General features: G+C 47.5%; 9 protein-coding genes across 12 annotated transcripts; 2 read left to right on the forward strand and 7 right to left on the reverse strand.

The window, feature by feature from the left end:
* Nucleotides 1–78: 78 nt before the first annotated feature.
* E1B28_006046 (uncharacterized protein) lies at nt 79–3,225 on the reverse strand (the record flags this gene model as incomplete). Its single annotated transcript, XM_043150653.1, has 12 exons — nt 79–396; nt 465–598; nt 650–817; nt 865–972; nt 1,033–1,118; nt 1,174–1,495; nt 1,544–1,935; nt 1,988–2,097; nt 2,166–2,284; nt 2,333–2,533; nt 2,589–2,901; nt 2,956–3,225. The coding sequence occupies 12 exons, from the start codon at nt 3,223–3,225 to the stop codon at nt 79–81; spliced, it is 2,541 nt and encodes an 846-aa protein (XP_043011743.1).
* A 419-nt stretch (nt 3,226–3,644) lies between these two features.
* Nucleotides 3,645–6,398, reverse strand: E1B28_006047 (uncharacterized protein). The gene is made up of 15 exons (XM_043150654.1): nt 6,157–6,398; nt 5,812–6,106; nt 5,734–5,745; nt 5,640–5,676; nt 5,364–5,578; nt 5,143–5,313; nt 5,021–5,086; nt 4,959–4,968; nt 4,758–4,903; nt 4,663–4,699; nt 4,440–4,610; nt 4,199–4,381; nt 4,086–4,147; nt 4,001–4,020; nt 3,645–3,949 (listed from the first exon to the last, which is right to left on the reverse strand). The coding sequence occupies exons 1-15, from the start codon at nt 6,330–6,332 to the stop codon at nt 3,766–3,768; spliced, it is 1,785 nt and encodes a 594-aa protein (XP_043011744.1). The 5' UTR covers nt 6,333–6,398; the 3' UTR covers nt 3,645–3,765.
* An 88-nt stretch (nt 6,399–6,486) lies between these two features.
* On the forward strand, nt 6,487–7,962 carry E1B28_006048 (uncharacterized protein). Its single transcript, XM_043150655.1, has 6 exons — nt 6,487–6,606; nt 6,663–6,689; nt 6,743–6,855; nt 6,921–7,431; nt 7,484–7,541; nt 7,602–7,962. The coding sequence occupies exons 1-6, from the start codon at nt 6,521–6,523 to the stop codon at nt 7,680–7,682; spliced, it is 876 nt and encodes a 291-aa protein (XP_043011745.1). The 5' UTR covers nt 6,487–6,520; the 3' UTR covers nt 7,683–7,962.
* On the reverse strand, nt 7,963–9,135 carry E1B28_006049 (uncharacterized protein). Its single transcript, XM_043150656.1, has 5 exons — nt 8,710–9,135; nt 8,641–8,659; nt 8,508–8,587; nt 8,288–8,454; nt 7,963–8,232 (listed from the first exon to the last, which is right to left on the reverse strand). Exons 1-4 carry the CDS (start codon nt 9,125–9,127, stop codon nt 8,333–8,335), a joined length of 639 nt encoding a protein of 212 aa, XP_043011746.1. The 5' UTR covers nt 9,128–9,135; the 3' UTR covers nt 7,963–8,232; nt 8,288–8,332.
* Nucleotides 8,769–10,687, forward strand: E1B28_006050 (uncharacterized protein; the record flags this gene model as incomplete). Its single annotated transcript, XM_043150657.1, has 4 exons — nt 8,769–8,827; nt 8,890–9,287; nt 9,347–9,460; nt 9,536–10,687. The coding sequence occupies exons 2-4, from the start codon at nt 9,222–9,224 to the stop codon at nt 10,685–10,687; spliced, it is 1,332 nt and encodes a 443-aa protein (XP_043011747.1). The 5' UTR covers nt 8,769–8,827; nt 8,890–9,221.
* Nucleotides 10,199–12,252, reverse strand: PPP4C (Serine/threonine-protein phosphatase 4 catalytic subunit). Its single transcript, XM_043150658.1, has 9 exons — nt 12,207–12,252; nt 12,024–12,147; nt 11,878–11,968; nt 11,533–11,819; nt 11,406–11,481; nt 11,160–11,349; nt 11,031–11,109; nt 10,883–10,981; nt 10,199–10,831 (listed from the first exon to the last, which is right to left on the reverse strand). Exons 1-8 carry the CDS (start codon nt 12,224–12,226, stop codon nt 10,931–10,933), a joined length of 918 nt encoding a protein of 305 aa, XP_043011748.1. The 5' UTR covers nt 12,227–12,252; the 3' UTR covers nt 10,199–10,831; nt 10,883–10,930.
* Nucleotides 12,253–13,787: 1,535 nt separating this feature from the next.
* E1B28_006052 (uncharacterized protein) lies at nt 13,788–15,557 on the reverse strand (the record flags this gene model as incomplete). Of its 2 annotated transcripts, XM_043150659.1 has the most annotated exons (5): nt 13,788–14,385; nt 14,437–14,536; nt 14,596–14,715; nt 14,765–15,130; nt 15,182–15,557. In XM_043150659.1, the coding sequence occupies 5 exons, from the start codon at nt 15,555–15,557 to the stop codon at nt 14,115–14,117; spliced, it is 1,233 nt and encodes a 410-aa protein (XP_043011749.1). In that variant the 3' UTR covers nt 13,788–14,114. The 2 variants fall into 2 exon arrangements, with proteins under 2 accessions (XP_043011749.1, XP_043011750.1); XM_043150660.1 differs by having other exon boundaries at nt 14,437–14,715.
* Nucleotides 15,558–16,924: 1,367 nt separating this feature from the next.
* E1B28_006053 (uncharacterized protein) lies at nt 16,925–19,121 on the reverse strand (the record flags this gene model as incomplete). The annotated part of the gene is made up of 10 exons (XM_043150661.1): nt 16,925–16,940; nt 16,997–17,169; nt 17,231–17,559; nt 17,621–17,787; nt 17,837–18,017; nt 18,068–18,301; nt 18,355–18,479; nt 18,541–18,701; nt 18,751–18,930; nt 18,984–19,121. The coding sequence occupies 10 exons, from the start codon at nt 19,119–19,121 to the stop codon at nt 16,925–16,927; spliced, it is 1,704 nt and encodes a 567-aa protein (XP_043011751.1).
* Nucleotides 19,122–19,355: 234 nt separating this feature from the next.
* On the reverse strand, nt 19,356–22,398 carry E1B28_006054 (uncharacterized protein). Of its 3 annotated transcripts, none has more exons than XM_043150664.1 (5): nt 22,218–22,398; nt 21,853–22,164; nt 20,828–21,805; nt 19,833–20,772; nt 19,356–19,757 (listed from the first exon to the last, which is right to left on the reverse strand). In XM_043150664.1, exons 1-5 carry the CDS (start codon nt 22,333–22,335, stop codon nt 19,742–19,744), a joined length of 2,364 nt encoding a protein of 787 aa, XP_043011754.1. In that variant the 5' UTR covers nt 22,336–22,398; the 3' UTR covers nt 19,356–19,741. The 3 variants fall into 3 exon arrangements, with proteins under 3 accessions (XP_043011754.1, XP_043011753.1, XP_043011752.1); XM_043150662.1 differs by having other exon boundaries at nt 19,358–19,757; nt 21,858–22,164; nt 22,218–22,371; XM_043150663.1 differs by having other exon boundaries at nt 19,356–20,772.
* Nucleotides 22,399–22,510: the final 112 nt, after the last annotated feature.

Raw genomic sequence — 22,510 nt, forward strand, 5'->3', positions numbered from 1 at the left:
AGTCTAACTACATGTCTCATCAGTATTTCATTCATTGACCGGACCTTCGAACTTTTCTCTTAGCTTCCTGTTGTCCTTTCATACTCGCTCAAATATATAAAGGTATGCCAGCTTCTTCAGCTCCTTAACACTCTCCTCATCCGCCTTTACAACCTTCTCATCGTTGTACAGTACCCATCTCTCATCCTTCCTTACATGCGCAACATAATGGCCGGAATGCACAGAGGGTCCTTTATGCGATATGAACGCCATGAGTTTGTACGAAATAGGGACATCTCGCGTTCCGCCAACCTCAGTCTTCTCCGAAGTAGAACCGGAACTGGAGGCGGCCAGATCTTCGCCAGTATCATCTGGATGACTGAAGAGCCATTCCACGGCTCGCTCAACGTTTCCTTGCTGTAACAGAGTAGATGATGAGATGTTTGGCTCTCAAGGTGCCAAAACTAAAGAAAAAATATACGTACAGTCTCCTTCAATGCCTTTTTGGCCTGTGCATTTGTGAAACCCATGTCCGCCAGCATGCTTACTTGCTCAAGGGAGGGTTCATATGCGCCTCCGCCATTCTCAGATTTAGAGAGTTGAATCGGGTCATCGATATCTAAGAGACATCGATAAGTCGCAGTAATTTTGGACCGAGCCGAACACCCACCAGGATCATCCATATGCGCGAACAGCCATTCCATAGCAGTTTCTGCGGCTGTGGATCCACCGCTGACACCGCCCGTGGCTAGAAGTGCCTTCTGGCACCGTATCTCAGAAAATCCCATGGCTGTCAACTGTGTCATGGCCCCTTCGTCAAATTGCGGCAAAGTTGGGGCTGAGTGACAGTTTAGGTTAAGCAAATGAAAAAAAAAGAAGGTTTACCACTTGTTTCGTCTTCAGGAAGCTCGATTTCGCCGGGTTGAAGACCTTTGCCAAGGTGTCGATCGTCAAATGTCAGAATATCATCCGGAGGCAGGATGATAGGAATGTCTGATACACCGTAAACATAATGAGATCAGGTCAATTCCCGCTCCAGTTGAATGCAAATACCTAATTTTGCAGGCACCCAGTTAACCAACTGGAATTTCTTCGCGTGTATAACAAGAACTTCTGGGAACGATGCAAATCTGACTTGCCTGAACAGCGACATACGGGTAAGCTTGCTTAAGAATGCAGGTTGGGAAGACTCACTTGACAGCGCCTTTGTTTTTGCACTCAGAGCATGTCCACTCGTCTATAGACTCGACGCCGTAAAACGCGTCGTCGATACACTGCGTAAGGGCGACCTCTTCATACTCTCTTTTCCCTTCTTCAGACTTCTTGTCGGACGCATCCTTCATGTCGACATCTTCACCTAGCTCGTGCTTCCTTTTTTTCTCAACAGCAGGAACACTAACACTGACCACATCCATCCCGCCATCAACACGGTATCTTACTTTGCCGCATCCTGTGGCACATTGCAGGCGTTGTTCAGTGCCATATGTGAATACAGTCGTTGGGTCCGGTTCATTATCTGGAAGAAGAATAAGATTGATCGTTGAATCAAAGGAAGAAGAATTACCAGAGCTTTGCCCGCCGGTCTTTCTTCGCTTCTCTCTGCGGAGGACCTCAAGCAGATGAACGAGGAATTCTTCGGCATCCTGCTGTTTCATTGTCGCAAACTCTGCGTGCCCCTTTCCAGCCAGTGCTTTGAACATCGAGGGCTTCAAGCCCTCTTGGAACCGTGGTGCATTGACATCATCTTCAGCTAACAACGAGATAGCCTTCTTTGCGTACCGGCCACTAAGTAGGCCATCTGCAATCTTGATCATCTGGCATTCGATGCAATCCGCTGGTGCTATACTGTTACAAGTTAAAGTGTGGGTCTGGGCCCAACTCGAACCATGAAGGTTGTACTTTCCTTGGAAAGCGGGAATTGAAAACAGCATCTGTAGTACGGATGCCATGTAACAGCTGAAAGGATGCTTAATAAACTCGAAGATGCCTCAAGAGACAGCCGACCCACCTGTTGCCGAGGTTTTTTAATCCGGTCAAACCACCACCGAAGAGCGGTTCAAGTGCACCTCCGTCATCACCGGTCATGGAGAAATCATACTTCAAGTTTTGTTCAATTTGCTACAGGGTACAGAGGAGGCCAAACTTAGTACAAAGGTTTTGAGGGGTTTCGCCACCATCACACTCACTAATTCTGTCATACTCTTTTCAGTCTTTGTCTGTGTTTCCACTCTGATTTCGAACGTGGCGAGGTGTTTGGCAAGTTCCGGGTCAAGTTTAGAGTCGTTGCACATGTAGCAGTAAATGTCTATCTGAAGTGAGCGCAGAGTGAAAGAGCTTTAGTCGATGAACTCACCAGCACTCCCTTCAGCAGTGATAGTTCCCAGTTTAACGCTGACAGGATGGACCTCTCCCGTGTGCCTCGTCATTTCAAAATGCGCTAAACCATGGCTATTTCCGTCTACTCCACCAAACTGAGATCTTCCGCAACCCAGGTTCCCGCAAGTAAGGCAAAGCCAGAGATTGGAGGTCAGACTGCAGCTGGTGCAATGCGCGCCTGATGAATTCTCTGTACTTAACATGATTACTCAGCCAAAAGGTTCATGACTCACCCTGCCCAACGACCTTCTCAAGACCTTCTTTGCTTAACTGCACCTGCTGGAGCATTAAAGTATGTTCACATGGCAGTATCTCTTCCTCCCAGGCTTGCACCTCTGATTTCCGAGCTGAAGACTGGGTAGCCATAACGTCCTTCATCAGATTTCCGATCTGAGGTTGATCGTTCAGTTCAGTTTCAGGAACGGCGATTCCGTCCGGATTACACTTGTAACATCGGATAGCAGTCGTATAATCGTATTTGTCCTCTTCCCGCTCCTCCATGATAGCAACTTTGGTCATTTTAAGTGGTGGTTCCCCATCCAAGTCCTGTTAAGATATTGTAGCCAGTAATGAGAGAAAACAAGATCGACTAGAACGTACCCGTCTTGACGCCTCTTCAACTGCAGGTTTCAGTCGCCTCTTCACATTAATTGTAAACCCATGTCCAAATTTTTGGGCGTGTAGAGATGCATGTCCGTTTCCACCATCCTGCATCGACAAACATCCCCCATTAAAGCAGTTTAAGCACACATCAACTCCAGCGTCACTATCTTGTCCATCGAAACACTGCGTGCATTCTTCCCGGTGTATCGATTGAGATAGTTTTGGCGAGGGTAACGAAGCAATCTGTTTCAAGTGGGGGCAAGGCATACTTTCTAGCGGTTAGAATGTGGTGATCAACTGGATCTAAATTGGAATAACGAGAAAGTGAATATCGATGTTGGGTGAATGGGACTGAGGCGAGAGGCGACAAAGCTTGTTAGTCCGCATCACACGTGACCGACGCGCCATCTTTTTTTGGAGTTCATGCTTCCCACTCCATCTGAGGGCGACCCCAGTCCCAACGAAAAATCACTTGATATGAAAGAGAGAGAATATCATTGTCAAGGCTCAAAGAGATTTCGTCTTGTCGAGTGCACGGTTGACTCGGACAGTATAACAACGACCGACGCGCCTCAACCGTCTCGCCGCAAGGACAAAGGCAAGTAACTGGACTTCGGTGGGACTGCTTGAGTTACTTCTTGTCAGTACGCGATGAAACGCAACCTCCGTATATCGGGATCGTTACTGCCAGGAACATCTGATCGTATTGGGGGATGATCACGATGGAAGATGGTGTTTAGTGTCATCGATATCCCCTCTTTCTTCTAAGTATAAACATATAGTGTGCCCATTTTATGGCACAGTCCTTTACCAGTAGTCACGATACATATTGTTCAGCGCCTGCCTTTTCATTTCCGACCATGAGAGTTTTGTTGTTGAGTCATCCCAAGATGGGTTTGCTAGTGGCAAAAGTCCCCCGATTGGCGTTACGTCGTTGAACTCACTAGTTCCAAAGCGTGCAAGCGACCAAATTGCAAGAATCTCATTATTCCTTTGAGATGATGTAAGAAAACGAAATCAGTGGAAGGACGATGAAACTTACGCCGCAGAAGGCCCGTCGATCTGGAAAATTATCAGCAAGTCATTTAGGTAAATCGTATCTAACTCTGTGGAACGACGGTGCTCACCTGTCTACCTCCGTACTTGATTGCCGCCTCATTCACCCATCCAACGAAGTATCGTATCATATCTGGATATACCTGATAAGTAGCGGTTGATCAACAGGACGCGGAACGCTTACCATGCGCAACCTGTGAGCCAAGGAATTGAAAGTGTTTCCCGTAGCCACCCTTTTCATTGACGTGCTTGTGGTACCTCTTCCACATTTCTTTCGTTGTCGGTAGCTTCGCCCTATCCTTCCAGACTGACGCAAGCGCAACAGCTAGGTATTCCCCATACACGAAGGACTGCATACCGGCATTGACTAGAAAAACATACCACTGTCGTCAGGGCGATGATCCAGTATCACACAAATAACTCACTGTTTATGAACCCGATTGTGGGTTCCTCGATATAGAAGGTATCAAGATAGAGGGACCGAACGTGAGTCCCATCGGTCACTAGAGGTTGAGGTACACCATCTCGAGCAGTATCGTTAGGTCCTAGGGTAGGGTCCAGGTATTGTGGTAAGAACGGGTAGGTATATCTGAAACCTGCGTGTCGTATTCATCAGCGCCAGCATGACGGGTTGAGAGATGCACTTACCAGTGCTGAAGATGATGTGATCCACTCCTGTGATGATCTAATCCATTTCTCCGGTGGTTTCAAAGGCCCAGCCATGAACAAGGAGGGATTCTTACAGTTCCGTTGGCAAGTTCAATCTTCTCTTGGTTCATTGTTTTGCTTTCGCGATTAGCGGGATGAAACCGCTTGATTTCGCCTATCATGGTCGTGTTCTTAGGCAACTTTGGAACGTAGAAGCTGAGAGGATAATGAGGAGCGGTGGCTGTCACAATGTAAGGCATTTCAGCCGCAGCAGAGATAAAATCGCTTTGCCGTACCTTTATCGGGCTGGCGAAAGATAATCAGCACATGGCAATGTGTAATTTGGAAGGACACGCACCCTTGTCGAGACATAGAGCTTGGAAACGAACGGGCTGAGTTCTATCCCGATCTCAGCGCCGCTGGCCTGCGTAAACGCTGTTAATTTTACCGAGACTTACACATGTGGATGAATCAACTCACAGCTGCACCAACCACAAGAACCGACTTGTTTTGATACAAATCGGGTCGACGATATTGGCGCGAATGAGATATATTGTCTGGATATCTGGCTACCCATTCTGAGAGGCCAGAGATAGAAGGAACGCTAGGTGAATTGTATCTTCCCGTTGCTATGACCACAGCATCGAAGTTCTGTAATGGATCCATGAATATCTGTTCAGTACATCACACAACAGACGAGCCTCTTTCCACCAACGAGCTTTAGTGGACTTTTCTCCGGTCTTCACAAATTGCTTCAGAGTGAGACTCCATCCGGCTTCCGTGTCGTTAATATAATTCTTCTCGACAAGTTCTACGCGGGTATTATAGAACACGTTGGGGTTTTCATCATTGGCGTTGATTCCGTGCAATGACGCAAACGAGCGTACATAACGCTGAATCATTTCTTGAGGGAGTTCTATCAAGCAAGGACGAAAGGAATCAGCGAAACGGAGTGAATGCTTACAGAAAAACTGTACCCCATGGTGTATCTTCTGGCCATTTCCAGTCACGTATCTAGAATAATCCTTCATGAACATGATAAAATAAGGTCATTTAGAGAGAGTTAGTCACCTGCTGGTCGGGCTTTGTGTGGGCAGGTATTGTTATTTTAGACAAACGTAGCCTGAGCGTGTAACCAGGTTCACTCACCGCCGGTGCATTGGACTTGAGTAATGACCATACGGGCTTTGGCGCTCTATGGGCTCTTCTTTGTTCGGAGAGAGTCTGCGGATCTTGGTCGACAGATTCCACTTCGTAGGGAAGTTTGACTCCATGTGGTGGTAGACATGGAGTGTAATCTGCTGAGGCTGGTATAGCATTAGGAACAGGGGCATTCAGAGGGACCTCTTCTGTGTAATGCCATACACCGCCAGGCTGCTCGTCTCGTTCGTACAAAGTCACTTCGTAGCCAGCACGAAGAAACTCCCTGTAACTGATAAGCCCTCTGAAACAAGTCAGTTGAAACACTGGGGATGAAAACGGCAGAGGACGCACCCCACGCCTGCACCAATGATAGCTACTCTGTGAATTGGCCGTTGAAACTGATAAGATTCTGAATCGGAGAAGGTCAATGGAGGTGCTTGAAACGAATGTTGCTGTGAAAAGACGACGCTGAAGTAGCTGCAGAGAAGTGTTCCAGCAAACGCATATGTCGGTACTTGGGATAGCATTTCGGCGACAGTGAAAGGCGTATTCGACCCTAGGTAGACAAGATCCGAATACGCGTGACAAGTGCCTCGGAGTGAGACAGGGGTCATTCCAAGCGGCGGGTGCCGAACCGCGTCGCATTCCGGTGCGGGCGGCATATTACATGGTGCGTGGGAGCGTGTCCACCATTTCTCCTGCTCTCTACTCAAGTATGCCCTTTGCACCAGCAGCTCTAAGTTCAGAATGGATCAAGGTCAATGAACCATTTCCACACGTACTACATGTCCAACTTTCCAGGTCAGTTTCTTTGTCCTTCAATGAGATATTCATTGGACTCATTACTAGCATCTCAGAAACCCAGTGAACGCGTTTTCAACTCGGTAGGAGACTTCAAAGGATAAGCCATATATCCTGATTACCAGCATTCATCAAGCTACTGGCGTGCATACGGGAAGCTCTTCGAAAGGATCACCCAAGAAGCACCAGATGTGCGGGCTGTTGTCCTTTCGTCTGCCCTGGACAAAGTCTTCACCGCCGGCTTAGACCGTGTGTACCTTTTCTCCGGGTCCCTTTTTAACGATTAACCCTGTATTCGACATCTTGAATCACAGTTCACGACCCCGAAGGCATTGCCAGACCCGAGGACCCGAACGACGACAGCGACCCTGCTCGGAAAGCAATCGCCAATCTCTCATTCATCAAAGAGTTCCAGTCAGCGATCAACTGTGTCGAACGTGCCCCGTTTCCAGTCATAGCCGCAATACATGGTATTGCCCTCGGTTTAGGTTTGGACATGACTTCCTGCTGTGACGTCAGGTATGCCGCCGAGGACGCCTCCTTCAGCATCAAAGAGGTGGACATAGGTATCGCTGCTGATATTGGATCACTATCCTACCTTCCCAAAGTCGTGGGCAACAACTCTCTGGCACGAGAATACGCGTACACTGGTCAACGCTTCTCGGCTTCCGATGCAGAAAGGATGGGATATGTATCTCGCGTCATACCAGGAAGTAGGGAACAGGTTGTCAGCGCTGCCCTTGAACTCGCCAAGACAATTGCGTCCAAAAGTCCACTGGCTATTGCGGGAACAAAGAGGTTGATCACTCATAGTAGAGATCATACGTGGGTGTTCCCCATCAGATTTTTCTTCTGCGTATCTCTGACCTTGATTCAGTGTCGAACAAAATCTCGACTATACGGCAGTGTGGAGTTCGGCAATGCTACAAACAGAGGTAAGTTGATACCTCATACTGAGTTTTCATCAGTTTCAGCTGTCATAATCATCACCACAGGACACAAAGGAAGCGCTCGCTGCAACACTAGGCAAGCGAACGCCGAAATTCAAAACATTAAAGGTCCTTTCTAGACTATAGAAGGTCGTTGGGACTATTCTGCTTGTCTGTCGATGCATGGTCCATGTTCTCCAAGTCACTCTTTAATTGGGCGAAAAAAGCAATCTTGTCGGGAATCTGTCAAAAGAAAGTGTTGGGGTTGGATCTTTGGAATATGAAGGAGATCGAATTCGGTACCTGATACCCTCGAACTCTCCCAGATGTACAGGGAATAGCGTAAAAAGATGTTGCGGCTGTTACTTCTTTTCCTGCCCAATCTCATTCGGAAATCTCACCAACCGTTATAACATGATCACTTACCGCTCGGCTCATGCCCGGTATACACGATTTTATAACATTGTAAACCAGGTGCAAAGTTCTTGCGACCATTATCCTGCCGGACAAGGCTCCAGGTCCATTTAGGCATCACTCCAGATAAACGCTGAAGTGGCGCATTTTTTAGCACATAGTTATGCACCAAGCGTCCCGTATGTAGTCCCACATAAGCTACGATTTTCGGTCGATATCGAGCAATTTTTTGAAAAAAGATAGGTATGCCGGCGTTCATTTCCGTGTCCTTGAGTTCGTTGGCCTGCAGTGGCAGACGTGTCCTGGTCATGTTCAGAGTAAAAGGTCCGGTAGCTTACCTCCGCCGTTGGACGATCCACCATGTTTGTCTATCAAATAGATGGTCAGAAATAGTTCACCATGCCGAGCAACTTATAATTATTCAACGTAAGACTCACAAGGCCCAAAGAAAATTTTTCTGGCAACGTGTAGTCCTCTGTGGGATGTATGCGTTGGGGCGTCAGACCTGGCAAGCAAGACGTTGGTCGTTGTCGCAAACTTCGTGTACTTGGACACTACCTGACAGATGAAGGCATTTCCAAAAGTGATTGGAAGGATGTGCAAAGTGGTGGCCAGTCTCTGCAGATCTTTGACCAGGACTAGGCCAAGGTTACAACAGCTTGAATCGTGACAAGCTGACACCTCAACTTACTTGATACCACAAAACACAACTGGAAACTTTGATGAGGTCCGATCCTTGCGAAATATAGGCGCAACATACTGTCCAGATTCTCGAGTAAACAATCATTGATGTGGCGCAAATGGGAATACCGCTCTGGCGGTGCGTAGCCTCGATTAGGTTGCTTCACTTTCGGTTTCTTAGCAGGTTTGTTTGCGAGGTAAGTTAGTTCATGCGCTGAGCATGGAGACGCTTTCGAACCATGTTCCTCCTCCTCTTCAGATGCACGCCTGCGTTTGACTTTGGATTCCTTCGGAACAAAGCTACGATGTTGGTTAGTACGGCTTCGAGCTCGATCCTGTTCGAGAGCGTGATGTTTAGAGCCACTAGGGTTGGAGGGCAGGAAACTGTATTGCGACAAGTTTTGTTGGAAGGATATTATGGGATCTGGGTTGTTTAGCGGTTTACAGCATTGGTTTTCGCATTCACAATCTGAATGGGAGTTACTGGGGTTGGACATGGAGGAGTGTCTCGTGCGAAAATTCAAATACACATGTTTTGTATTCCTCTCACAGTAACCCTCTGATGAACGGCGACGACGACGAACTAACTCAATGCTCACTATCAAACTCGTCGTAATCGGTGCGTCGGGAGTCGGAAAGACCAGTTTGAGGGGTCAAGTGAGTCATAACTGGGATCATCACTGTAAACTGACTGAGTATTCCTCTACTTCCCTTAGTATATCTCCGGGAGATTCTCGTCTAGCTATCGCGCTACAATTGGTGCTGATTTCATTACCAAAGTGCTGCCCCATCCTTCCAAACCAGACCAGTCAGTAACGCTGCAGATATGGGTCAGTGAATTCTTTAAGTGCTATATTGTCGTATACGACCTGTAACTCGGCTCATGTTTCGCTCCTCACCTTCAGGATACAGCTGGACAGGAAAGATTTTCAAGCCTTTCTAGCGCATTTTTCAGGGGCGCAGATGCCGCTTTGTTAATGTTCGATGTAAACCAACTGGAATCGCTCCATGCTCTCTCAAAGTGGTGGTCAGATTTTCGGGACAAGGCACCGCTATCTGATGAACTTGTGGACGAGTATTGCTGTGTGGTGGTTGGAAACAAGATGGATTTAGTTTCGGGATCCTCCACCCCTCCAACGTTTCGGTTTGACGTCGAAAATTTCATCAGCAACCTTGTACAGTTATCCCCACCCCCATCGACGACTACACCTATGCATACCAATGTTCCCCGTCCAGAAGACTACGGCGCAGATGCAGATGATGAGGACGAAGATTCATCCGCTGAAGAGTCTGCAATCGGCGTTCAAACTCAAACACCTTCTCATCGTACCCCGTCTATTGCAATAATTCCTCATTCTCTTTCCTCTTCCAGTGATTCGTCTGCCGCTCGTGTTACTGACCATTCTCCCTCCCATCCCTGTTCTTCATTCAAGGCCCGTTCGAGGTCCTCTTCACGTTTCTATAGTAGCGGCACAGTAACCACCACACACACCACATTGACTATTTATCATACCCCTTCGTCATCCATTTCTGATAATGATAATTTTCATTCCGCACGATCCTCTCCTACTAGTCAACGGCCGGCACGACGTCTGATGTCCCTCTCGAATGCGAGTTCCAGTTCCAACAGTACTGTGACTCCCAGCGTGTTTGCGGCACATCGAGATCGTCATGCAGATGATGATGATCCGGAGTCCTCGAGTGACGCCCTTACCATGTCTGCAATTTCCACGACAGCTACAACTCCCGAAAGTCATTCTTCCGAAGTAATGGCCACTGCAGCACACGCACGAGCTTCTGTCACCGTTCCGGGACTGCCAGATCGTGGACCCAAGCTCTTCTTCACAAGTGCAAAGACAGGTGAGGGTGTTCGGGACGTCTTCGAATATATCGCGGCAAGGGTGATCAAGAAGTGGGAGTATGACGAAATGGTCGAATCGAGGAGAATGTCAATGAGGGAGGCAAATCTACCATTCGAACGGGATGGAGAGAGGGTGCAGCTGGAGGCTGGTTCGAAAGCTATATCTCTTCATCTTCGAAGCTGTTGTGGGACATGAAGATTCCATCCCCCCATCATTGTGTCGTTGTTGTCGACTCCTCATTGTTATTGATTTATGCGCCGATTTCAACGTTTCCAGAACCACCTTTATTCGTATCTTATTATATCATATCGATATCTGTAACTTAAATTTCATAAACCTCTTCCGTACCAGTTCATCACAAACTCGATCCACTTGCCCGACACGACGTACCTTGTGATGCGAACTGAACTCCAGGTGTAGGGAGCGTTTTAACCACTTTCATAGAAAGTAATCTGCTGGGGGCCGCTTCGCAGGAACAGATCGAACATCCTACAGTACGATGATGAGTGTATGTAACAGACCAAAACATTCAACATACCACGGGTGCATGATGAAAGACTTTGTATTCCTGACTTAGATGCTCATCCAATTCCAAAATTGAGGCTACATTGCCACACCTGGAGGCATTGAGGCGGAGAACCCGTTTGACAGGAAGAATGATACAGACCGGTAGCAGTAATTCGGAGCGCTCCATACCGTGACAATAGTCTTGTCAAACATCAACTTGTACCCTTCCATTGCGAGCTGATGTGCTCTAGCGATCAGATCTATTGCGTTTTGGTGGGCGAATGTTTGGGTTATGTCGGCACCGAACAGGAATCCGGCACCCCTTGGCGAAAGGCCCCACCCAACAATATCTAAACACAAACCTTTTCCACTGAATAGCATGGAGAAGAGTGCATGGCTTACGCACCGTCAGGATCTGACCAAAGTAAATCGCACATGGGACCGTCGTGGGGAACCTCCTGTTTCCTGTCAATCGCTCGAATCTATGAAACAGATCAACAGTTTTGAAAATTGAAAGAGATGGATAAACCAACCTGATCAACATTTTGCAGGTTAGGACTCAGCCCTCCATGAACACAGAACACCCTTCCGTCGACGATTGCCGCCAAGGCAAGATAATCGAATACCTCGCAGCACCACCGCCAGACATTGCTGCTCCCGTATTTTCTCTGACATTCGTCGTAGAATCCATAGACTTGCGTAATTTGTCGTGATTCGTGGTTTCCCCGGATGAGCGTTATTCGTTCGGGATATCGCACCTTCAAAGCGAGAAGCAAGAGAAACGTTTCGACACTGTAGAAACCTCGGTCAACGAAGTCGCCTATAATGAAAGAAACGGAATGAATCTGGGTCGATTAGGGAAATTTCCTGATGCGTACCCATGAAGAGATAGTTTGTTTCTGGACAATATCCTCCGACTCTGAATAACTCCAGTAGATCAAAAAACTGTCCGTGTATATCTCCACATAACTGAAGGGGAGATTAACGTCAGAAAGACCTCAAATGTCAATTTCCTGGAACATACCGTCACCGGAGAGTCCACAATCTGAACATTTCCTTCTTCGATGAGGATTTCTCGAGCTTTAAGGCATAGCCGCTTCACCTCCTCCTCTGATATTGGTTCACAACGCGTGAGCTGCTCAATCTGTCTTTCCTTTAGTTATAGATAGGTCGCTCAAAAGCCTGAGACATCCAATTCTGAACACACCTATCCAGATCGCTCGGCATCACTTGTCGAGTAGTTGAGACAGTAGTGTGAATGCTATTATTCCGTTCGCTAGCGTATCAACCTGCGGACCGATTTCGGACCGGGATTTACCTTTCTTCCCTAAGTTAAGAGTTGAGTCGAAGTCGAGTGTTTAATTATTCAATATTCAAGTCCCACAGCGCGGAGGAAGCTTCGAGGCAATCAAAGCATCAAGTTGACGCAGAACTTCTAATCTCACCAGATATGGATCCAGGTCCATCCGACAAACGGGACTCCGAACCGAGGTTGAATGTGAAGACTTGAACATCATGGTCCTCCAGCAACTCCACTGCGCTCTGGTATGACACTAGCCGGAAAGGGAGAGATCGATGAAGGCTTCATTGATGGAGATTCTCTCTGCAAAAGCTCCGCTGAGACAGCTGGTCCAGCAGTTTGTCTTTCCCTTTGTCCTTGAGTACCATCCCATCCTGGACTGATATTTGATATGACCATGAGGTGATACGAGTCGATCCTACCAAGCTACAAGATGTATCCCCATTACCACAAAATGTACGGTCATACGCTCGCTCGCGAATGGCATGGCATCGATAATACGAAGTAGCCTCCCAAGTTGCAACTCGGAGTTCCCCTGGGACTTGCCTGTTTCTTGAACTTCAACCATGCTTGGACGTGTTCAAATTACATTCAATGTTTTCCCGAACAAACCTGTGGGTGGCGCATTGCGCCGTAGGTGGGCGGCTAGCAATGGCCCACTCGGTGCGAACTAATGCGTCCGAGAGGCTCCCAAAACCGAGATCTACCGTCTCATGGCGTGAATTTTGGTTCGACCCTGACGAATACCCTCAACCAGGATCGATGTTGCTCCTTCAAGCTTCAAGCCTCAAAATCTATGTATGTGACTAGATGTTTGTTTCCACCTTCTCGGAACCTCTCCTTGTGAATCATGCACAGCTCCAAGGCTGCGGCCACAGTGATCCAAATACCATGAAGTTCATTTTGTGTGTTTGCTGGATGCCGGGATGGATGATCTATGATCGGACAACAGCATAGTCTTTGTTCGTCTCGTCGTTTTACAGACTTCCTCCTGAATTATTTCATCCCGGCGGCAAGAACGGTAATCTCCTCCCACGTGCATAAACTTTGTTTGCTTTCGTGACGATTTCAGAGGAGCATGTGTGAAGGACATGGACGTTCCATTCAGACCAAACGACGAATGAAGTCAGGTAGCGGAACCGGAGCTGGAACCGGTTCGACCAGATAGCTAATTGGAATATATAAAAAGGGTCTGTTAACTATCGGGGGCTTCACCCTTCCCTACCATCCTTCTCCGAGTGCAGGTAAACGATGCCTCAAGAAGTTGGAGCAATGCGGGCCGTCGTTCCAGCCAAATTTTTGCTATTTAATCAGAGACTAGATTCACATTTTCGTCATATGTAAACGAAGATGAAACAGACTCTGTTAAATAGCCAAAAAATTTGCTGGAGCGTCGCCACCCACAAAGCAGACTCAGAGCACCCAATACCTATGCGTACTCTCGTGCCATTCGCATGATTCTTATCGTAGAGTCCAGCTCCGCTCAACCGTGCCTTTATCATCGTGATACAGGCAGAGATAGTACAGTCGAGTTAGTATCATGACGCTGGTATACTATCATCTATGTGCCCAAGTTTAATATGTGAAATGAACAACTTTATGTAGGTACGTCTGCATCACACCAGTTTTAAGAGAAATGCCAAGCTGGATTTCTAGAATATGAGGGTGGCTTGGGATAGCGATATCGCTTGAGGTCTTTCGCGCGCGATGGGCATCCGCCAAAAACGCGAGCCATGATTATGGATCGTCGGACTTAGGATACGAACCCTTCCGAAATGCCCCAATGGAGTCAGACTTTCACAATCGCTTGAGACCTCAAATGTTGTATGTCGCGTAGCGAAAGTAATCCGACGCGTCATTCTCCTTCCTTTGACCATTTCTGTCGAAACGTTCTCTGTCGGTACCGCTCTTGACCCATCCTGAAAATGGTCCAGTGACACCCATTAGTGCGGCTTTTGCGGACTGGTATTCAAATGAAAACTGCTTGGTCGTGAGATAGCTTTCCAATCCCGATCGTGTAGGCGGTTGTATACGGCACCCCGTATCTAGATATAAGTTGAAGAGAGCGATCTTGGAAAGCTGAGGTCTGGAGATGCATGACATGAGTTGTATCGGGAAAAAAAGCCGTCCATCTAACCTTGCTTTCTCGCGGTGACGATGCTTGGGAGAAACGCCACGTTTGAAGCCGTTGATAAGTACTTCAAGGTTATTCGTGGAGTCCGCCCACCAGCAGACAGCTTCAGAAAAAGAAAAAGTAAGAACGGATTATTTTATCCGCGTTTGAGGACTTTCTGACACTCATTGCATGATCCTTTGGCACGTAAACCGTTATTGCATACCTCAGTTCGAGAGTACGCAAATGAAATGGAAGTGAAGTGAATAGATGGAGCATGAAGAGCGTAATGCTCTGGCAGCGCTGTGCAGTTATTAGCTGAGGGCGAAGTGATTTTTCATGTTATCCTTACCATTAATCCCCCGAAGGCGGCTCGAAAATGAACGTTCGCAGTCTCGGTGGACAACCGGCTGAAGTTCTGGTGAAACATCTCCGATCACGATTGCAGAGACATAGACAGGGAGTAAGAGTCGCGACGCGATGGCGCCTTGTATACCCAAGACGGACCACGCTGCGATTTTATCACTACACGACATTGAGGTAGTTGGCGGGCAGTCGGCACGACCGGGCTTTGTCCTGAGTACCCCATACAAAGAGTAATTGTCCCGACCCCTTGAAGGACTTTTGGGATCAGTTTGAGTACGCACAACAGAGTTCTTCAACGCAGCCATTTCTTCATCTTGGAAGGCGGCTAAGAACTGGATGGAAGCATCGCCGCCTAAACTCAATCGTCAGTGAAGTTGCATGGAAGTACAGAAAGAGATCACACAGGGCACTGTCGAGACATAAAGACCTAGTTGCACGCCCTTTGAAAGCGAGTATTTTCCTTCTTTAGTTTTCGATATCCACGGGCTTGAATATGACCCATCCGACGTCCTCCCAATCTCCTCCTCGAGCCAACGAATAGCAGCACGTCGTGCCAGGACCTCGGCATGACTGTCGTGTAGAGCGTCTCCTTGTGAAGGCAATAGAGAAGATGGTAAACATTTCGTGCCGGTGGAGATTGTGATGGGTTTAATGGACACAGTATCACAGTCATACAAGAAAAAAGAGGCGAGAACAGTCCATTGAGAAAGAGGGACGGAATACTTGAACTGGGAGTAAATGCCTAGAATGTCTCTGACTGCCAAGTCATAAAAGGACATCAATTTGGACCCACTACCCACTTTCCATCTGTGTAATACTTGCCGGCGTGGGAGCGTCAGTGTCGGGCGCTTTTAGCCTGCTAGCACAAGCACTCTGTACAAGCTTATGACCCGGCCCTTTGTGCCGAGTTTTTTTGCATGTTTATACACCTGCTTACTTGTGCTCTGTAGGAGTTCTGCAGGTAGTGAACAGCATGAATCACCCATGGGGGGAAAGTTTGTGTCCCTTGGCCCACTGTATTCATATCACATGACCTGTTCTGTGAACATCCTGTGTCAGAGGCGTAATTACACCTGTCCTACCCGTTACCCATGGAAAAAAGTATGGTGGGTATGGGACTTGTACAGGGTGACTAATCCATTCCAGCCCCATCCCATGCACAGGAAAACCCACCAACCCGTGCTGTTCCAACTTCCCTATCTGCAGGTATGGCCATGCTCTATCCCATTTTACAGGTACAAACCCATGGGGAAAGTATTCTGTGCCAAATCAGTACATGTTGTATAGTGGGTGACATAAATAGCAGGTGGAGGACTTGTACTGTGTACAGAACTTTGTACAGGGTGGCCTACCCCATTCCCTCCCTGTCCCATGCACAGAAAAACCTGTAACCTGTGGAAAAACAGTACAGTTAGAGAAGGGGAGAGGAGACAGTGAGAGATGACAAATTATTACCAAAAAAGTGTGTGGGAATATAAAAGTTACATCTCATAACAGTTGAAGTATAGATGCATGTCAGATAACAGTAGGAATAAATAAACAGGAACATGAAAAATACTACGTTACTGTAGCTCAAAGGGAGGGGACATTGTCGTGCACGCAGGAAATTTCGATCTCCGCTTTAATTTACCCTGGTCCTGTCGCATAGATCATTTTTTGGAGATAATCGCTGATAATCGCTGATAATCAGGTCTCTTTGTCCCATTATATATAGGATATATATAGGATTGTTGGGCCTGCATTCGGCCACGGATTTATTTCACATACATTACTTGTGAGCTACTTCTTGAAAGGAAATTCAGCGGGATTTATACAGAATACGAAGCTTTCCATGCGATCGTGAACGAAACTCTTTGATTATCACCTCCCCAGAACTTATACGAGGATTGTTACTTGACGGCGTTATTGAAAAACTTCCCGGGGCCGGTGAAGTTCGAGGATACTGGCAAGTCTGGCCTGACTCCTGAGGATACCAATAAAGGTCTCTTGAACACTACGCCGGACCTCTGATCTCCCAGCCTGGAGACCAGCTTATACGGTTGTGCAAAAGCTCAGTTCGATTATCTTTACTGTTCTTAAAGTAACAAAATGGGGGAAGAAAAGTCCAAATATAAGCACCGAACCTGATATTAAGTGAGGGTATTGACTATAAGGCTTCGATCCTAAAAATCATTTTGTAAAGCATACTTCAAGGGATCAAAAGGAAACTGAGACGTACTGGGTCGCTGGTAAAGCCTCATCCACGACAGACACAATATTTTCGAAGGACACTCCGGGACAAGTAAGACTAGCGCGCTTATCCAATTTCGCCAAGAACGCTGATCGACGGGACATGCGTCGTTGCACACGACGCGTAAGACTCGCTTTTGTTTCGCTCCCAGGCAAACATTTCTGGAATAGGAATTTTGATTCAATTGAGTATTGACCCGCCACAACGAGAAAAAACGCATACCTTGAACAACTGGAACTTCTTTGTGAAGAGGTTGACCTTGGTGTTGCTATCAAAGAGGTCAAAAAACGAAGCATCTGCACCGGCGTTCACATCAAAGCCCGATGCAACGTCGATGCACCCGTTCACACTGGTAGATTGTGTTCCGTCTGTGGAAGCGGCGGCTACAGCATCAAGACTCAGCGTGGCTGCTGCGTTAGCGTCGAGATCAAGAAAGACGTTAGCTTTGGCCGTCCCTCCCAAAGCTGTGATGCCCAACTGTAATGTAGGTATCAGATGCCCTTCAACAATAGCTTTGGAGGCCAAAGAAGGGCTGACAGACAATTTGAGGGCTGCGGTCGGAGAAAGATGTAAGTCGACAGAATAGGCATCGTAAATAGGAGCGAGTCTCACGGCTGTCAGCAGGTTGGAATTGACCTCCAGAGTTTCCATCGAGGGGAGGGAAGAATAGCTTAGCATCCTCAACGTGATAGGCCAAAGTCACGTCGATCTTGGCGTCAATGTCCAGAGTAGCTTTTGCTTGCGCTTGAATCTGGAAGGACGGACCTAAAGTGAGGATGCTGAGTGTAACGTTAGACGTGAGGACTCTTCGGAGAGAATTATACCCACCCAGGGAAATCGAGACCAGGTATGCCGACTTCAAAGAGAGGGATCCTTCCCGAGTCCACAGTGCCCTGTGCGTTGTAGAATAGCTTAAAACGGGAGTGTAGCTCGAAGTTACGCGCGATCGAACGACTTACAGAAGCAGACCCCTCGAGGCTCAGGGTACCTTGTAGATCTGCGTTGAGACCTAAAAAAAAGATGACTCATATGCGTTAGAAATAGCGGTAAGAGCTATACCTGCGAAGACACCAAATTCACTGAACTTGGGAGGAACGATAGTCCCGGAAGCCGCCATCCCGACTGTAACCACGGCGTGTGCTTTGGTGATGGTATCAGCCTTGATTGAGGCTTCAAACGCAGGTGAAGCTCCATTGGCCGGACAAGGCAATTGTTCGTTTAAGAGGTTGAAAGACTTATCGACGTCAATTGGCGGGAGTTCTTTTATCAGATTCTTGTCAAACGAGTCGAATTCTTCACAATTGAACGATTAGAGTCCCGCAGATTGGAATAGGCGTGGAACTTACTTTCAAAAGCGTTCTTGACAAAATCAAAAAGACCTCTTTTATCAAAGTTGGTAGCTGTGACATTAAAATCGCCAGCTGCACCTGGCACAGTTGCTCCTTCAATTGCCAAGCTGACGTTCCCGTTTCTGGTATGAAAAAAAAAACCGTGAACTGTAGCTCGGGTGTGAAGGCTCGAGGCAAACATACTGCGCTGGGTCAATGGCACCGAAATCTGTATCGAGTGCCAATCCTTGAACAGATGGCGTTGGGCCATCCCTCTTACGGAGTGCCCTGGCCAACTCTACGGGAAGGGACTGGTCTTCATGTACCCAGGTGCGAGAGATTCGAGCAAACGCGTTACCCCCGCACTTTGGCCGAGTTTTAGTATTGATTTGCAGATATCATGATATATCGCACATTCTCGGGTAGACGAACGAGTTTTCCAGTAGCACCGGTGTTTGCATACAAGTTGTTGCATTCCTCTGCAGTTCCCGTGCAGACAAGTCGGATGTCTTGTACCAGAGCGTTTTCATCACAGTTAAGAATTGTCCATCCCGCAGTTTTAGTGATATCGGCGATAGCGCTAGGAGTACCCCACTGTAAGTGTGTCAGACAGTGACTTTAGTGTGTGCTTGAAATTGTCATCATACGATTGTGACGGATCCAAGTCCCGCTGGGGAGTCATAAGAGCACGTCCCATCGAAGCATGGTATTGACCAGTCGTTCTTGGCGTAAGTGGACAATGGTAATAAGATCGTTAATGCAAATGCGGGTAAGCTTTTGACCATAATGAATCACGGATAAAGAACGTCGAAAATTTGGGAGAAACGAATGAGAAAAATAGAAAGAAAGAAAAGGAAAGTGGCAAACACAAGCCGTCCGGGGCTTCGATGAGAAGGGCAAAGTGGTGAAAAACGGGTGTTTTCAGCGAGGACCTCTTTATACCATGACCCTCGAGGTCACTTGGCGATTTTCGCCATTGAATCCAAACCTCCATGGAATCTTGGCACAATGTCAAGTGTGTAGAGGCTTCACGCAAACTATCACTGAAATGATGGTTTCTGGAGTAACCTGACATCTATTGGGACAGGGCTGTCCGGAAACGCTGGATTGAATTGCCATACTGACATCCTGTACATTGGAATTATTGTGCAACGACAACTTTGATGCACAACCATGATGTTTCTGTTGTTGTTGCCAAGGCACATACAACGACGTCCAGACTTCAATCACAAGGACTGACCGAAAGAACGCGTATACATCTACCAGCTTATGCGTTTTGTTTGAATGATTGTATCCAGGAGACGAAAATTCGGCGTCGATTCATAGTTGACTAGCTGAACAACTTGTGTCAAACGAACGTGGACGGGTCCCGTAACAGTTGTAGTCGGTAAGTGAGGTGTGACTTCTAAGGTGCGGTAGGTCTACACGGTTGAGAGCATATAAGAATACTGGTTAACGACGACTATGGGTTCATAGATCTATCGAATCTGTCCTACCTCCGACGAGAAATCAGTTCCCCAACTCGTTTCTTCACTTCCCGACTCCTTCCAGCACCCCTGCCGGAATCCGGAAACTTGCCAAATACAACCACTCTGCCTTTATGTCCCGCTCTCCCGCTCCTTCCTGCTCGGTGGAGGAAATCCAGAACATTCCTGGGCTCGTCTACGATAAAAACGTGCTTGATGGTCGGGGAGAAGTCAAGGCCGCGAGAAAGAAGAGAAGTTGTTATCATGACTCGGGGAGTCTGCTCTTTAAATTGTGACAAAGGCATAGGAGGATAGCCAACGGAGGTAGTTGTCGGTTTGAGTACTCGAGGTCCAGATACTGCGGGACCGGAGGAAGTAGAGCTCGCGGTTTGATGCTGATCCGCCTCTTCGTTGTCCCAAATGATTTCTCTCTTTTCTATTTGCTCTACTTCAGGCCCTTTCCCCGGCAATGTCTTCAAGAACCCGCTAAGATGCCTATTTGACCCTCTAGCCCTGGTTCCACTCGTGCTCGTTACGGAGACAGTCTTAATTTTTTTAGATTCCAAGTACTCTCCAAGAACTTGGACTTTGTTTGACTTGTTGCAAAATATGAGAACCTGTGATAGGTTGCCTTTTGGGATGGTTGAAGAATCTTCGGCCCAAACTTGGCGAATCCGTTTCTCAATGTCAGCCATCCGATTTCCACCGGTCCAGTCCACATACTCCACCTTGAGGTCCTTCGGTAATTTATGCACCCCTGGAGAAACGAGACGTTGCATGTCAGGGTGGTTCTGAGCGATGTAGTTGTGAAGGGAGGTGGGGATGGTAGCACTCGTAAAGATGAGGTTGAATGGATGAGTTGTGGATGCTGAGCAATCTGATGAAGATATGTTGTTAAAAGAGGAAGAGGAACTCCTGGCGACAGATATATCGGAGAGGAGCATGCGTGTGGTTTCTTGAAAATCGGGGTCTGGAGGGACGCTTCGATGAGACTCGTTTAACTGAGGAAAATATATGATACTCGCCGAATAACACGTCGGCTTCATCTACGATGACCCATTCAATATGCTCGAGCCCTATGAAACCCTCATTTTTAGCCTTGTTGGACACTCCAGGAATCTTGTCACGACCTCTTCTCAGTTTCCTGTTCTCGTCCTCAACTTCATCTGAAGCTGGTGCAAGACCGGGTCCATCTTCATCTTTCTCCCATCCTCTGCCTCTGACCATTTCCAGCAGCTTCATCGGAGTACCGACCAAAACGTCCACTGGATGATAATTGCGAGATAGTTCGAACTCGCCCGAATCTGATCCAGAAAGATCCATAGAGGACATTTCGCTGGCTCTGAGTCCCCTTTCGCGAGCATGACTTCGTGAAAATTTCTCTTGCCCGGACGACGCTGTGTTGGCGCGGCTGGCACACATAATGCGCATTTTGATTTCGTGCTGTAAGGCTTTTGCAAACATAGATAACTGACGTGCTAGTTCATGTGTTGGAGCGAGTATGAGGGCACGAGGGTTGACTTCTTTCTTATCATTGGCTCGAGTACGGGAGGAAGACGCATTCAGCTCGGTCAACTTAAGTGACTGCAGAAGAGGCAAGAGATAGGCGATGGATTTCCCTGATCCCGTCTCAGAAGCTAGAAGCCATTGTTTCCACTGAGGTTCGGAGCCAGGGTATTTTAGCGAGGAACGGTCAGAATGGGGCAAAATTTGCTTCATGCTGAGCGCTTGAATTTGGGTAGGGGTGGCATGAGGTCCAATGAGATCAAGGAGGCAAGAGTGTAGACCTTGCAAAAGTGGAGGAGAAGTGAATTTAGTATATACGCTCGTTTCTGGGATAGTCTTGTGTTCGAGCTTCACGGAAGCTGTTTGGCGGCCGGCGAGGTCAGGAGGAGGTTCGAAGAATGCTTTAATGGGGGGAAGATAGGTATTTGGCGATGAAGACGGCTCATTGTTGGGTGAAGCCTCTAAAGACGAGTTCAGGTCCTTGGTCTGTGAGCTGTCTGAGGACGGTCAACAAATGCGTGCTGCGAAATGACAGCGAACGTACCATACTTTTTATATGTTTGAGAGCTTCGTGACAGAGCTTCCGCGCTGCGGTTACTGTAGACCTCTCCGGTCTCGGAAATTTTACTCTTTACTTGTTGTATGAGCGAAGAATCGGCATTGGTGTTTTCCAATTCATCTCCCCATCTCCCGCTCCTTCTCATCCAGTCTCGCCTATTCGAGGGTCCAGATCTGCGACGAAAGCCAGTAGCCCTGCCTTGTTCAGGTAGTCCATCCTTCATGTCATTGTGAGGGACTTCCTCGCGAACAAATTGTGTGGGTTGTAGAGAGGAGAGTTTGTTACTTTTCCTATGCCCTACAAGGTGAAGGTAAGACGTGGGGAGACGAAGGAAAAAAGGTTAGACTCACGCCTGGCTGTTAGACCTTCGTTCCATACTGCTGTTGACGAGTAAAACTGCTTTAGCATCTGTCGCTGCTGGGCTCTACAGTAGCTCTTGGCTGCACAGCAGACACTGAACAGACTCATGCAGGGTGGAAAGAACTAAGTAGGAATGAACAAGACAAGATCTGAACTAAGTTAATAACGAAGTGGCCCACGTGATCGCTTTTTACGGCAAAGTCAAAACACGTTACGGGTTATCTATCTCTCACTCTGGTGTCCTTCCTGTTCTGGACCTTCCTAAATCATAGTAAATGCCTTA

This window comes from Marasmius oreades, chromosome 3 (genome assembly GCF_018924745.1).
Source record: "Marasmius oreades isolate 03SP1 chromosome 3, whole genome shotgun sequence".
NCBI classification, from domain to species: domain Eukaryota; kingdom Fungi; phylum Basidiomycota; class Agaricomycetes; order Agaricales; family Marasmiaceae; genus Marasmius; species Marasmius oreades.